General features: G+C 42.2%; 1 protein-coding gene across 3 annotated transcripts in view; it reads right to left on the bottom strand.

Moving 5' to 3' along the window:
- The window catches only part of LOC111859832 (serine/threonine-protein kinase PAK 3-like), a 35,812-nt gene extending 21,155 nt beyond the window's left edge, over positions 1-14,657 (bottom strand). For 2 of the 3 annotated variants that reach the window (XM_023842843.2, XM_023842845.2), the window contains exons 1-2: positions 10,860-11,073; positions 394-587 (exon numbers count right to left, since the gene is read on the bottom strand). In XM_023842843.2, coding sequence (XP_023698611.1) covers positions 394-565 — 172 coding nt within the window. In that variant the 5' untranslated portion in view covers positions 566-587; positions 10,860-11,073. Of the gene's footprint in view, positions 1-393; positions 588-10,859; positions 11,074-14,575 lie in introns of those variants that run through there. The other variant, XM_023842844.2, reaches the window with a different exon arrangement.
- Between the last annotated feature and the right edge of the window lie 1,414 nt (positions 14,658-16,071).

Here is a 16,071-nt window from a genome sequence, read left to right as displayed (position 1 = left end):
GAAAGGCTGTAAGCCCATCAACCAATAAAGCAGGAATGGCATGATGCTCCTCCCTATCTCGCCTGTATCGCTTAAGCTCAAAGTTTGTTTTGACGACACTGAAACCCATGATCGGTCTAAACTAGGGGAAAAAAACACAAACAGCAGATGCTTTCAGCCAAGAAAAACAATGGATACAGTTTTACGGGAGGTCAGCTATATCAGCTGCTCCTATTCGAGATGACCTTACTTGCCAAGGGCTTAATGTGAGGAAAAATGCTGTCAATTCATAGAAGATACTGAAGGGCCTTGTGCCCCTTTTATTTAGGATGGTATGTCCTTGTGCATGTTATGGATGGGTCCACTCTTAAACGGGAGGGGAGGCTGCAATGGCAGGAGGACGAGCAGGCTTACTCTTGTCACCCCCAGGAAAGATGGATCGCAGGCGGGCTTTGCGGTTCTTCTCTTCTGGAGCCATTGGGAGAGGTTTGGAGCTGTGGTTCACGGCAGAGGAGTCTCGGCTACTGCTGTTCATCCTCAGGGGCGGCGCTGGAGGCTTCTCTTCAACATCAGCACTATCGGACATCTTTAGCGACGCTCACACGGTCCTGGATGGGGGCGGGGGGGTGGGGGAGAGAAGGTGATGGCATCAGACAGATCACTCAGCGGCGCATTCGTAGGACACAGACTCCAGAAGCCTCCCACGCAGGCGATGCGGGTGTCGTCGACGATGAGGCAAACGATTTGAAGAAATGGCCACTTGTTTCTAAACCCTTCAACCCCAACTGCACTCTCTGCGCTTGCCAGATAGGGACGGAAATGAGATCAGAATGCTAGACGTGGAGCCATGGTGAGAGCCAGCTAGAATTACCAACATAATTCAGCCCCCTGCTGCCGCTCTGCCTGTGATGTTTTGGGAGGGATGTTTAGATACCGTTCATCTCCCTAGGAGCCCGTGGAATAGTGGATCTGGACCGTAACTCCAGGCCAGAAGAAACGCTTCTTGTTCTGGACGTCCTTAAAGAAGGGGAGGGTTCCGTTGCGAATATATAACTAGCCCTGAGAGCAGAGTGTGGCAAGATAACCAAAGGGTTTAAAAAAAATAATAATAATAATAAAACAGCATATCTGAATCACCCAGAGTCAGAGGAGGCAGAATCACCGCCATAAATAACCAATGGTATGATGGCTTATTTTGACACCTGAAATTTCCCTTTAGGACAGTGAAATGCAGGTTGTTTTGCCATTTTCCTCACAGTCATATATCACAGATTTCACTGTATGCTCCCATACTATATGTTAAAAAACTGAAGACAGGTACAGATCGCCTTGGCCTCACTTTTTATAGTATGTCAAACTGGATGTGATGTTAACAGTCTGCTTCTGCTCTTCGTATTCAGCAGTACTTTATTCTTTCAGTCTTCCTGTCTTGAAAATACTGGAAAATAGAAAACTACTCTCTGAGACGGATCTTCAAGAGATAGCACCACAGTTTAAAGTAAATGGGGAGAGATACTCTGTTTTGACCTCCTCAAAGGCAGTTGATTACAGAGCACAGATTTACTACAGGCAAACTGGAAACACTGGTTCACCCACCTGCATGTTCTGAAGGTAACCCGAAGGAACATGGGAAGAACATGCGAACTTCATGGATCCCCGCATACATAGAGATTGGAGGGGGGGCATAATTCAAGCCTACAGCCCATTCCAATAACCCCCCCACAAAATAACAGATTTTTTTTTTTTTTTTGCGTTATCAGAGAGCAAAAAGTGTAAGTAAATCTGAACCTGAAGTAAGCTCGTTAACACACTGAACAGTAGCAAACAACAGAAACGCTTCCAATGTCCACCATTTGAAAAGTTCTCTCGATCACCCACACCAGCATATTCAAGAAAGTGCTGTGAGGTCTGTCATAGCAAAACACCGCAGGGCGATAAAACAAACACTCCTGGCTATTGTGAAACTTGAATTCGATACAGGCAGTGCTTGACTTACATAAAACCAACTTAAATAAACCTTTCAACCGAACTTCAGCAAAAAAATATCAGATACAAAGAGTGCACAGAAACGCTAACCTAAAAAGGCGATATATGTCTGTAAGTAAATTTACACTTTATCTTTTCATTTCTTTAAATTCAGGCTGTCCTGGTCCACTCTATTGGTGCACCAATCTGATTCAACCCTTTGAATATTTGCAGATTCTGATCCGATACTTTAATATACATTTAAATATACATATACATATTGTAGGCACTGGTGCATTTTTTTCATCTGACAAAACATCATGATTTCACAGAATTCTCCCTTATGATGTCTTTGCAAGTTGCCTAATTAGATTAGTTGTATTAAATGAGGCTCTTTTGCTACCTCCAGCAACCTTTACAATTTAAAGAATTTCCATACAGCTGGTATGTCAATAGTTTGCAGTACCAAGCCATGTGCCTCACGCTTACTGCAGCATGCTGGAACGTTACAATCTGCACAAGTGGCGTGAATTAGGCAGACGTGAGAAATGAAATAGATTGAGCTGTGGTACCTGATACCAATCATTTAAAAAATTATGTCAGTCGAGACTACTACACATACTACATTCCATACTACATATACTACATTCTATACTACACGTACTACATTCTATACTACACGTACTACATTCCATACTACACCTACTACATTCCATATTACATATACTACATTCTATACTACAGTGAAAGCTAACTTCCCTCAGAAGGAGTGTGAAAATCACCATCCTCCAATCATTATTATTTCAGGTGGACCATAACCTGAGGACTTCTCAGAGGAATCCTTTTAGCTGATATGGAGGCAGGCAGCTACATGGCCAATACCTTTATTAACTGGTGTCAAAGTAGTAACGCTTCAGATACCCGAAACTTCACCAACAAAAGCTCGATAAGAACATCCCACTCAGTAGTGCAATTTCAAGCCTCCTTTATTGTGACACAGCCTATTAACATTAGAGGTCAAAAGTAAATAATTAGATATTTCATCAAGAATCTCATAAAATAACTCCAGGGTGACATAATGAGTCAGACCTTAGAAAGGAAGGTCACTGAGGAAGTCTTCACGTTAATGTGCCTTCACTACATTTTAATCAGCCTATCTAAAAAGTAGAATGCTGTGTCTTCATCGGTACACTAGGGCTACTGAAACACCTGTCTGAGAATAGCAGGGAATTTACGTCCACCTTCCACTCTGGAAATTCTCCAAGTCACACCACAAGTTACTCAACACTCCAGAGGAAGGAACAACATCTCAGTTTCATTTTAAATGACTTATATGGGTGTTGAGGGAAGCCCCTTTATTTCCATGAGAGCAGAAACTGACCATTTCACCCAAAAAGTACAGAAGTGGTTAATTCAAAAGCCAATAACATCATTCATTGTATACGGTAAGCTTATATGAATCACTCCCTGTTAATCCATTAAGGTAACTGCAGCAAACACAACCACCATAACATTTTCAAGACAGCTGGGTGCTGTTGCTATGACTAGCCCACAAATTCTGTCAGGTACTTCTCCATTTCCACACGTCTTTCACAAAGTTACGCTAAATGGCAGAATCGGTTTCTGACTGATAAATAACTGCTTGCTCTTTGTGATATTGTAAGACTAACATGATAGAATGTAATTCATCAAGTAGTAACATGATTATAAAAAGTTTCCATTTCTCCGTTAAATTCATCCATCCGTTTATCAAGCACATTTATCAAATAAGATGCTTTTTGTCTTTTTAAGCTACAGCTTTTTGTTAATCTTCTAAATAACTGGTAACTTTAACAGAGGTAAGGATAGATAGTAACTTGGTTACGGCCTTAGTTTTACGTCCATGCATACTTCATCACTACACCTTCGCTATTCCTTCCCCTTTTCATTTGTGGGCTTCTAGGCTTGTAGTAAACCTCCAAGTCTTCAGACCACCACTCCCATTAAGTCTCGTGGTTGCGTTTCAATCCACCCAAAGCTGTCCTGGTTGGAAAGACACTGTCGACCATCTACATGGAGCGCATGGAGATCCTACGAGGAATATGTAGATAAACAGAGCAGCTACTGGATAGATGCAGAACTACCAGGGTCTGATCTTCTCTGAAGTTCGCATTTCAGATTCATGGTAGGGGCCTCTTTGTTAGTACGGGTGTGCGTGGGGGGGGGGGGGGTGGCAAGGCAGCCCCCAAACTGCACCACTCCGCCTCTCACTTTTCTGAGCCAGCACCAGCTTCATCTCCCAGTCTTTATCTGCAGGAGCGTCAATCCACCGCCCTACTTCTGTCTGGCAAAGCCTTGCAGATAACATGCAGACGCAGAGGTGGAAGGACGCTATCAGTCGAGATGCATGCTTAGAGCGGGCCAAGGCAGCGCTCAGACTTCACTGCGAACTGCCTGTCTGCGAGTCACTGATACGGGACAGTTAACCAGCTAAACTGCACAGGCGCATTCCTCGTGTTACATCGCCGCCTACACCAGACATGGAAACCATTTCTACCTGAGACGATGCAGAATCACACTCCCCTCCAGCTGTCAGCTTTATTGAAACAAAACACAAGTTTCCAAAGAAATTTCCATTGTCTGACAGTAAATCAAAAAGATGAGAAATCTGGATTTGGTGGATGACGCCAGGCTCATAACTTAAAAGTAACGGCTTTTACAGAGTTGAACATAGCAGTATGGAGACATTTGTGCTTATAAAAATACATGTATATTTACATGCAAAAAATGCGCATCACATTCCCACAAATATGAACTGAAAATGGATTTAAAAAGCATATGAAGTCTTCCAAAATAAATTACTTAAATATTACAGAATTTATAATTCATAATTTACAGGTTAGTGCAGTGCTGATTGAGTTGTGATTACTGAATCCAAATGAAATCCACGATAAATGAAATCCTTTGCTGCCAATAACAATACACTCATAATTCCCAGAATGCCTTTGTCTAGCTTTGATGCATAATTCAAATTGAAGGTGATTAGAGCAAAAACTGTGACCACATAAATGTATTTGTAAGTAGCAATAATAGAAAACGTCTGTTGGAGAGCCATTTATGTTGCCAGTGACAATAACAATTCAAACAAAAAAAAATTACAGAAACATTTACTCATTTACTTCTGTTATATACTGTAATACAATCATGTTTTATTCATATAATTCAGAAAATTTAATTTCATAAAATAGCCATAACTACGATGTTTCTGTCAGAATAATGCAAAAACAGACCCTGTCTTACGAGCTGAAAATGATGCGATCATGAAATTAATCTCAACACAGATTAACACAAAAAGGCCTGCTCTCAATAAAGGAAAGAGATTGAGATTTTTTGCTCGTTCTTGTGTCAGTTGTCCTTTCTTCTGTCACTCAGAAGTCACTGTGCAACTGTTCACTGAACTCTGCACTGTTCAACATCAAACACCATAGACCAGTGTTTCCCAATCCGGTCCTCTGGGACCAGACAATCCACGTTTTTGCTCCCTCTCTGCTCCCAGCCAATCAAGAGCACCGAATATCTGATACAGGTGTGCTTGACTGGCTGGGAGCTGGAAGGGAGCAAAAACATGGTTGGCGGTCCCAGAGGATCGGAATGGAGACACTGGTATAGGTAAAAGGCATCCTTTTTGCATGTAAGCAAGTATCACTTCGCCCTCTTCATTCCCCACTAGTTAGAGGGAAGCTGAAACATGGCCACAAACATAGTGGGCAGAATCTCCTGATCCAATGGCTTTAAGCATAGGACGCTGACCTATTTAGCGCACAGACAGGGAAGGAAGGACATGCAGACTGAGGCTGCAACATTCTCCAAATGACCCCTCCCACACCAGCCTGCAGTTTACATGTTAGATATAACAGAGCTCCCTCTCGCAATATGCATACATAACAATTCATATAACTCATTGTCAGTGATGATGTGGCTTTCTGAAATCTAGCAATGACCAAATACATCCATCAATCTGTATTTTAACTGCTTTGCCAGGTCAGGGTTGTCGGGATGAAGGCCACATCTCATTACTGTTAATTTATGACCACGATTGTACTTTTTGGATTTTAAATAGAGCATGCTATTCTTTAAGCATTTGCAAAAAAGTCCAAGATACTTCAGAGCTTTTGCCCAGATTGCCAAACGTAGTCTAAAGAACATAATACCACGGTACCATCAATCACCATTACGCAAAAACATAATGAGGTCATGGTGACTATGATCATGTGCACGTCCATGACAGGCATAAAAATACAAGACTTCCGACCGCCCATTAGTTGAAGGATCCACTGATGAACACACTGACTTAAAGAGGCCACTGTACACTGTGCAATAAGAGAAGAAAATGGAGAGAGGAGAGGGCGGGAAGGAGAAGTGATCAAGCACTGACATTATAAAAGCAGATTCCTCAGTTTCGCTTTTAATAAGATCAGAAGTTGCTGGAGGCATCTTGCCACATCTGTATTCCTAGAAGAGAAGGAAACTGTAGCGGGTTTGTAATCTGAAATTCACTTCTCGGCTACAGAGGACAAAGGCACACATCTCCTGCTGCATACATGCCGCGGGCAGATAGAACGACGGCTTCACCTCTGAGCGCCGGGCCGTCCCAAAAGCCCCCCGCCCCACCCCCCTGACTGAACAATACACACCACAAGGATACAAGTCATACAGGCTTCTTCGGTAGGGATGATGTCAAACAGCAGTAAGAGATGAAAGAATTTCATCCCTGTGTGTCAAGAGAGTCTCACAAATGCGACAGCGGGATCGTCGTTAAGAAAGGCAAAAGGAATGCGTAAGCCTTAAGGTCTAAGTTCTGTAATATAGAACTATGTCTGGAATGGATTTATATTCATCACAAAGAAATAAACCTACCATAATTCAATTGTGTGCCTTAACATTAATTTAATATGTAAAACTAGGTATCTTGAAAATCTAAATTTGTGCTTTATGGCTCGTTTCACTCAATGGCTGTATAAAGGCTACATGATGAATTACAGAATATATTGTCTTACTAGCCAACATGAAGGAGAGCTACAGTGAAACTGCTTCTTGATTGTGGACGTCCAGGGGGCCTCTCTCATGGATGCCAGGGTCTACGGGGGGGGTTACACCAGACACCCTGCGCAACTGCATCGCCACGGCAGTCGCATTCCCGTCAGTCTGCGGTTTGCAAAGAAAAACCCACGGCGCATGCGTCCCACCCGAAATAGCCCAATGACACCCCGCAGACCCCCTGGCGCCGTCAGAACCGGCCCAGTTCTGGAGAGTCAATAGGCAATGGAGGGGGTTGTTTGGGGTGTATTGGGTACCACCTGTCTCTCCCAGGTTAAGCGGAGACAAGGCCGCCTTTCAGGCTCGATGATCCATTTTATTTCAGGCATTAAATGGGTATCAAACAAGGCATCATATGACCAGGATCCCACTAGTCACATGGCACTACGCCTCTGCACTTAAACCCTCTTTATGGCTTCAAAAGGCAGCGTAGCAAAAGCAAAGAAAGGTGACGAACGTCACGAGGTCAGTGGTTCATAGCGACATCCAGCCTGTGATAAGCTAGTCTATTCATGCCAGTCAGCGCTACGTTAAAAATACACATAAGCCAGAATAAAGCACTAATCTCCAAAGCATGTTAGTGCAGTTTAACCTTTAATTTTGCAGCTAGCTGTCATACCGTTACACAACATCAAGACAGACGCCGGCAGGCAACCACGGAGCTCAGGGATGCACAACCAAAAAGTATTTCCTATAATCTCCGTGACACAACTAAGATGCCGGCATTAAGAAGACAGGGGCAGCTGGGGTGCAAAAAGCACCAAATTCCGTGTTTGCTTCCTAGGTCTAAGACCTCGAGCCGCCTGTATACCTCTGGACTTTGTACTTAAAGCGAAAAAAGTATAATACAGGCAGGCCCCCGTTTGACTTAAGGAGAACTTGCACTTACACGTGAACTGCCATAAAGCCTATTATATTAAAAATCTGATTTAAATAATGATGAATGCATGTGTGGCTTTGTGACTCTCATGAAAACATGGCTTGGCTTCAGCCGTTCGTTGGCTCAAGGTACAGTACCATAGGCATTTACTTTTATTACTACTGTATAATATTATTATAATTATTATTTTATTATCATTACTGTGTAATATCAATAATAATAGTAATAATAATGATCATTGTGGCATTTGAGAAACCAGCGTTTATCTCTGAAAGAGAGAACCAACCAAGCTAATTGGTTTACTGTGATGTTTTATAATGATTTTTCATTAGGAATTTCTTTTCTTGCAGATATCTTCGAGTGCCAGATGCTGAGACGTCCGATGAGACATCATTGAGGGCTTCTCGAACACTTTGAGCAGCTAGACCTCGTGAGATGATGCAAGTTTTCGGCTGCATTTCGAGACTGGAAACTCGGAACCTCCCCCCAAAATAGCCATAAATCTATTCACCCCCGTTCCAGGGGCGTTGCACGTTCTGGTAATTTCTCACCCCAATAACACCAAGGGAGTGGAGACATATACGGCCCACTGTAATTCAACACAGGCGGCGTAAATGGAATCCCACACCACCTGGATTCCGCCTCGCTGCGGGGGGGAGGGGGGGGGGGCACCTTACTGGAAGCAGCCTTATATTGACAGTAACAACAGGGACAGGAAGAAAGGAGTGGGACAGAAGAGCCTTGTGCCATTTCTGAACATCTGTGCATGGCAATCCAAACATGAGGACATAGTTCCCCAACACCCTGGGGACGAAAATTGTCGATATTTAAAGAACTGTTTTCGGTATTATTGACCGGCAAGACCCAACAAACACCACAGTGAAGTGAAGAGATTCACGTTTTAAAACAGGCCCAGCTGCACCTTTGGACAGTTTTGTGGGCAACGGGATTATCTAAGGGTAGAGCTTGTTGGGCAGGGCCAGTTTCAGAATAATAAAAACTGCAACTTTGTTCTTCGATTATGTCTTACGAACAGGAAAAAGGACAGTATTTTGCATGGGGGTTAAGGGCACAATGCTGGAACTGGAGGTTGCTGGTTCAACTCCCGCAATAATATTCTGCTGAGGCTACGATTCCTTTAACCTAAATCGCTGAAATACCCAATCTGATGAGTATAGCCCTAAACTGCTTTTGACAGAAACACTGACTAGGTAAGAAAATAACAGCAGTACAAATGCAAGGAAAAACATTGCTAGTAAAATGAAAATCTTTCTTTTAATTGATTTCAGAATGCCTTGTTCTCAGTTTTGAACAAAAAAAAAACTCATAAGAACTCATTCTTCTTCATAAGAAAATTCAATTATGCAAATTTGCATAACTGAGTAATGTTGGGGGGAGGGAGTAAATTAATTACTTAAACCTGAGCAAATGTAGACAAGAAAACAGCATTACTTGGTCGCAGAAATAAAAAAACTGTTATAGCTACAGTTTAATGGAAGAATTTAATGGGAAGAATTTAATGTTTTGAGAATCGAACCACAAGTAACAAAATAAGGCATCAAAGTATATAAATGTCACAATCTTAAGTACTAGCCTTAAGTGGACCATTTATGGTATCAATCGGATAGTCAATTATGAATATCAGGTTACAGACACAAACACACATCACACACACCTCATCATTGGCTGTAATTATAAAATGTTAAGCAAAATTGGAAATACGGTCCAAAATGTCCACCAGAAAACAAAGTATGAACAAACAGCTGTATGGATTTTAATTGGCTCTTTCTTATTTTAATAACCAATCAGGTTCACCACAGTGGTAAAAATACAGAATTTGCCTATGTACCAACCCATGTTTGTACATGCTGCCTATCTGACTTTTTTAATGGCAGTAAACAAGCGAACGGGTCTAATGTATGCTCCTCAGCAACACATCTGGTTTAGTGGTTTTCTGTCTGAAAGAATGGGGGTTGGGTGGTGAATATTATCAGAATGAGGGTGTTGAGGGGCTATGGGACTGGAATGACTACTACAGGCATGGATGTTATTGGACCACAGCCTGTAGAAAGATATGGGGGGGTGGGGTGGGTGAGGAGGTTGAAGCCACATCCTCAGATGTGATGATGACACAGCAACCCCAGCCGACAGCCACCCCCCCCACCGCCTCCCATCTCCCTGATCACCGGGGCGAAGCGACTGGAGAGGGGCAGCGCCCGGTTCACGGTCACCCGCCACAGATAAAATGACCGATTACTGATTCACAGACAAATGGGTGCAAACTGATTGATACTCCCCAGTACTGAAAACACAGCATCCGAGGCCCGCGATGGGTAGGTACAGCCATAAAAATGCCCACCCCCATCCCTCCTCCTATTATGAATTGTCTCTGCTTCATCGTGTATAAACGCCAGGCCATATTACCGGGTCTTTTACAAACATATACTAAGAAACCGTTAAAGCGAGGCGATGAAAACCTGAAAATCCCCACGCAAAATTCGTATAAAGACATGAGAGGAAACAAAGGTGTGGAATTGTACCTAGCAGCCTCCATTAACACCTCTTAGATAAATAAAGGGGGACACCAGTCCGCTTTTATTCCTTCATTCGGTCTCCGACATATCTTTTTGATTACATGTGGCATTCCAGAGAGACAGGGCAATTGCAGCTCTTAAAATAACACTACAATAATCGCCGCACTTAATCAAACCTCCCACATAAACAAAGATGCTTTCAGGAGAAAGGAGCATCTACACAGATCACTTAAAAAAAACTCAGAGAGCAATAACCGAAAACACAATTGCTGCATGCACACATTTTCGCCTGTCTTTCGCTGACTGAACACCACGATTCAGCTAGCCCGGGCTACCGTTTTCGTGACAAAATGTGACAGAAATGAAAAAAAAGACGCAACTGCAAAGACCGCCGTCTATAACGTTAAAATGGCGAGTGCATTTACCTGAATCTCATATTGAAATGCTCTCCCTGTGCGTTCAGACTCTGGATCGCATTCTCTGAGGAGTACATCCCGGAATGCAAAAAAAAAAATCCTAGAGACAGTGCATGGACAGAACCTCCATCCTGTTGTCAGACGGGCTCCTGACCCCGCAAGCCCAGCTCCTCCGGCAGCCTTGATGCTCCACCAGCTCCTCGCCGTCTCCGAGCCCGTGACGTCACCGCGCAGCCGCACGCCATTGGTGGACGCTAAATATGAAATTAATGCCGAGAACTCTAGGGTATAAATATACGGCGGGGTGAGTTTTTTTTGTTAGTGGTGAAACGGCGGAGCTGGCGGTCTGTGGGTAGTTGATGTTACGAGTGTAAATCATGAAATATAATTAGAGTGAAACAGAAATTATTATTTATCACTGTGATATGTAAAACATTTTTGATACAATTTCATAAAAAAAAAACAAACTATGAAGGTCGAATAATTAGATGGATTGAAATTAATATTTGCAATACCTCAGTCACCGTCACTGCGACATATGCAGGTATTTTGTTCTATGACTGTAGCTTTACGAAGGAATTGTCATTCTCTCTGAAAGCTATAAAACTAGCATTATTATGAAGAACAACATTCCCTTTTGTTTTCTGTGTGCAGTAAATTTTTTTTTTTACTAACCGAATTTTACGAGGCAACGACATGAACGTATACTCGTAGTTTACCTCAGCTGCAAAATTGGTAGCATTTCCTGGTAGCAAATCACACACGTGCCACTTTAAGGGATGAGGGAAAACAAGGAGAGACAAGGGGAGTCTTGGGTGCATCTGTAGACACTTATCATCAGAATAAATCCAACAAAATTAAGACGCTATTTACAAATAAGCAATTCCATCACATTTTAAACAGCTGTAGGAGATTTTGGGATGTTGAGACTCTTAGAAGCCTGTCAGACGCTTGCTCTACACCGCCTGTGTTCTGACAAAACATCCTACCTATCGAGACGTGCTATCGGGCCTTTCTGCGCATGTGCAGCTCCACCGTCTTGGGATTAGGGTTGGGTTTTAGGGGTTAGGGTTAAGGTAAGAGTTTTAGGGTTTTTTGGGGGGTTAGGGTAAGAATTAGGGTTAGGGCTATCGATTAGCACTATGGTAGGATGTTTTGATAAAGTAGGACGTTTTGTCAGAACACCTGCCTCCAGCTAATGGGTCAGCAGACCCTGAAGGTTCACCACCCAGTCCTGCAGTCCTATTCTGGCATGCTTCTTTGGCTTCTCTTTACCCCTGACGGCCAACCTAGGCAGGTATAAAATCCACAAATATCTGGGAATGGATGCCGTGCAATGGCTTTGGTACACAATACAGGGTTACCTTCTCTCCTGCATCTGGCGTAACACTTACACTTTCAGACTCTCACGCAAGAAATCATACAGCAAATCTTTATTATTCCATTATAAACCTGAAAGGGTTAGGGTATGGTTTGCAAATCCTACAATTTAGAAGATGACGTGACTGTTACATACATGTAAATGTGTTTGCGTGTGCGTGCAGACTAGTCTCGAACTGCAAATCTAACTCCAGGCTCCAGACCAAAGTTGGCAGTCTTGCGGAGGGGAACATGTAGGTGGTAAGAGGCCACTGTGTAGGCCACAGTATATGGAACATCACATCTGAGGGCCTTTCTGTCGCAGTACAGGGCCCCTTACCACCAGCTGACAGGCTTTGGTGGAAAGTCTCATTTCCATAACGATGTATAAACCTAAGCAACTTCTCTTGGTTGAAATGGCCGCCACTTGCAGCAAGGATCGTAGGCCCTGTTCTGTCGGGCACCTTCTGCCTTCTGGGAAATTAATGGGTGGAGTCCAGACATCACCAAAGGTGGTGCTGGTACTCCTATCCAGCCTCTCCAGGCACTACTGGTTGTAAAAATCTACTGGTTGTTGTGTAAAAATCTACTGGATTGTGTAGCTCAGACATCACAGGTGTGGGGATGCAACTATGTGGATGTAATATAGTAACACTGTGTGTTCCAGATCCCAGAATGGTAAGATTTCTCACCCCTAGAAAATGTGCTTTCAGTACCACAAAGCAGCAAGACGTTTCCTCCACAGGTTTGTCAGCAGTTGTGCTGACTGCATTCAGCCTACTTTGTGAAGTAGTCCATAGCTACAATCATGTAATGGTTACCTAACTTAATTCAACACAAGGTTCCAAATATACCCACTGAAAGTCATTCCATTGGATAGCCCATCAGGTACTGTTGTAGGATATAAACCAGGGGACCACTGGTTTCAGAGCCTGAAGGAAGGAATGCAGGGCCAGTAGCTCCTGGGCTGCAGGAGAGACGTCTTTCTACTTACATCAAGCATAAAATTGGAGATCAGCTGCTCTCCTGGTCTCCTCTCTGGCGACTAGTTAGGTTGTCCCACATATATTCTCTGGATTCATGTTGGCTGAATCTTTGTTGGAACACTGTGGCAACAGCAAGAGCAGTGTGGTCCTTCTGTTGGTCTAGCTTAGCTGCGCTTGCAGTGCCGGCAAACAGTATGTCTGCCTGCATGGCCAAAGAAATTTAGGGAATTTCCTGGATCTCCAGTTAGCTAACCAGTTAACTCAGAGATCAAGTGTAGCTTCTTGTCTAAACTAGAGATCTGTCAAAAACAGTCGCAGACTAGCTATTAAAGACGGAGAAGCTCCCTTGGCTATCCCTGATGGTGTTCACACTTCTAGGAAAAACAGAGTGACTCTAATTCTTATCTTCGGGGGGGATGGCTTGAGTTATTGTACTCAGTGCGATTGCGAGACTGCTTTGTGTTCCTTTGTTGACCCTCCTGAGTAAAAACAAATCATCTGCTTTTCTGTGCTCATGAACGCTAGAGTTAAGTGAATACCATCCATCCATCCATCACCGTAACCGCTTAATCCTAACCGGGGTCGCGGGGGGGGCGGAGCCTATCCTGGGAACAATGGGCACAGGCGGGAACCAACCCTGGGCAGTCGCCAACACACCGCAGGGCGTTAAGTGAATACCAATTTGGCCAAATAGAAATTAAAAAATGAAAAATCAAAGTTTCTCTTAATATACAAGAATATACAACTAATAAGAATTTTCCAAATACCATTGTACTAAACATATATGAACCACATCATTATTTGAATGAAGCCAACAAATGTAGTATTAATGCATTTCTGTCACCTCAATTTCTGAACAATGAACCCCACAGGCCAATGCAGATTAATATTTCATGAAATTAAAGCCCCAGGGTAAGTTTCAACCTTTAACCAAAATAAGCAATATATTTGATGGATCAGAGATTTATTGTATCTGCTTTTTTGCAATATGAAATGCAAAATAAAAGTATGAACCCGTAACCCTGTGAAGGATAAGTGATGGATGGATGGTTTGATGGATGGATGGATGAACGGATGGATAAATGGAGCTCTTGGATTTACATTTTGATCTCTCGATTGACTTGGTTAAACACTCAACAGTCTGTTTAATTTCTTTAGGAATAAGTATGGATTTCTAGCTTTCAAAGGATGCGTGATTGATTCAATTTCTATGGCTTTATCATTCCATAATACTTTCGCGGAGTGCATGGCTAAGACAAAACATTATATGCTTATCTTTTTTTTGAGATTTAAAAGACCAAATATCTTCACTCACCAAAATGGCAAAACTTCCAAGGTTATAATATATTTTTAATAAAAGAAAAAATAATAATACATCACCATATATATCAGCTGCTGCATGACACACATCTTAGTGCAAGTGTTAGACTCCCTCAGCTGCTTTCTCCTGATGTGACACAGGCAAAAGATACAGGATCTAAAATGTTTTTGCAAGAGAGGGGAGGGACCACATGTCTGTATGGAAACAATATTCTGGAAATACAGCCTGGGGACAACTGTGAGAGGAAGCAGATCAGCCTTGCTGACCATTCAACAGCCCATAGAAGGAACTGATCCCACCACATGACAGATGAATCACTGTGGTAGTTGTCATGGAAACAGCCGTTGTTTCCTCCCACTGGTCGGTCATGTATATATTAAATTTACTGCTTATAGCTGTTCTGAAACACTGTGAAACATTCATACACACTCAGGCAGCGCTGTGGACCCTAACAGTCTGCTCACGCCCCCCAGGAGTGTCTCACTTTCTTTGTTTTCCAATATATATGTTTTCTCTATAAATAGATGACAAAATGTTTAGAAGTGAAAGTCCATTAAGAGCTCGTTAGTAATTTCCATAACAAGTTCCAAGTTTTGTTGTTCTATATGTTAGCAAGTCAACATTTTTACTTAAATGAGTCATTTGCTACATATTGAAACATTATAAACTATTACAAATTATAATTAGATTTTTAACTAATTGGAACAGATAAAAATGCAAAAAAAATAAATAAATCATGTGACACAGCATACTTGTTTGATGATATATTTTGTATCTAAAAATATTATGCTTAGGCTAATAATTAAGACCAATTGGATCTGTACCACATTAAAACTGTTCATCCAATAAATGGTTGACTATACTCTCTATGTTGACGTACTGCAATTTAACCCCGTGGTCACTATATTGTTTCACAACAATATAGCCGGAATAAACAGGTCGGCTTCTCTTGAAATGTATGTCTGCTGGTGCAAGGGGTCCAGGGCTTAGTTACAGTAGCTTCTATTCCCATCTCCAAAGCTATATTTGCAAACTAATTCTTTGTTATTCTGGACATTTTCTCACAGCCCCTGAAGAATGCGATGATATTATATTACATTTAACTGTTACACTGCAACAGGCTCTCCGTGACGTCAGCGGCTCGCATGCTCAAAAGGGCTTTTGGGAGACCATACTCACATGTGCTTGTTTTCAGTCAGTCAGAAGGAACCATCCTGCAACATATCACATGCTTATCTATATTTCACACAATCTGCTCTACTATTTTATATACACACACATATACCTTATAACTTCATATATTTATATATTTTACCTTGCCATCTACATCTGTTATCCCTACAATAGAGACAGACAGAGAGACAGATAGATAGACAGACAGATAGATAGATAGATAGATAGATAGATAGATAGACACCCATCATGAAATTATGCTATGTAGGTATTTTATTGTCACTTTTCTTTTTACAATATCGACATGTCTATATGGAGAACATTTGACTTGCAAATTTTTAGTTTTATTTAATTATTGAGCGTTGCTCCAGCCCTTTTTGCT

The sequence above is a fragment of the Paramormyrops kingsleyae genome, chromosome 10, assembly GCF_048594095.1.
Source record: "Paramormyrops kingsleyae isolate MSU_618 chromosome 10, PKINGS_0.4, whole genome shotgun sequence".
Taxonomy (NCBI): Eukaryota; Metazoa; Chordata; class Actinopteri; order Osteoglossiformes; family Mormyridae; genus Paramormyrops; species Paramormyrops kingsleyae.
Note: the sequence above shows the minus strand (reverse complement) of the source record. Positions and strands in the feature narration are given on the sequence as shown.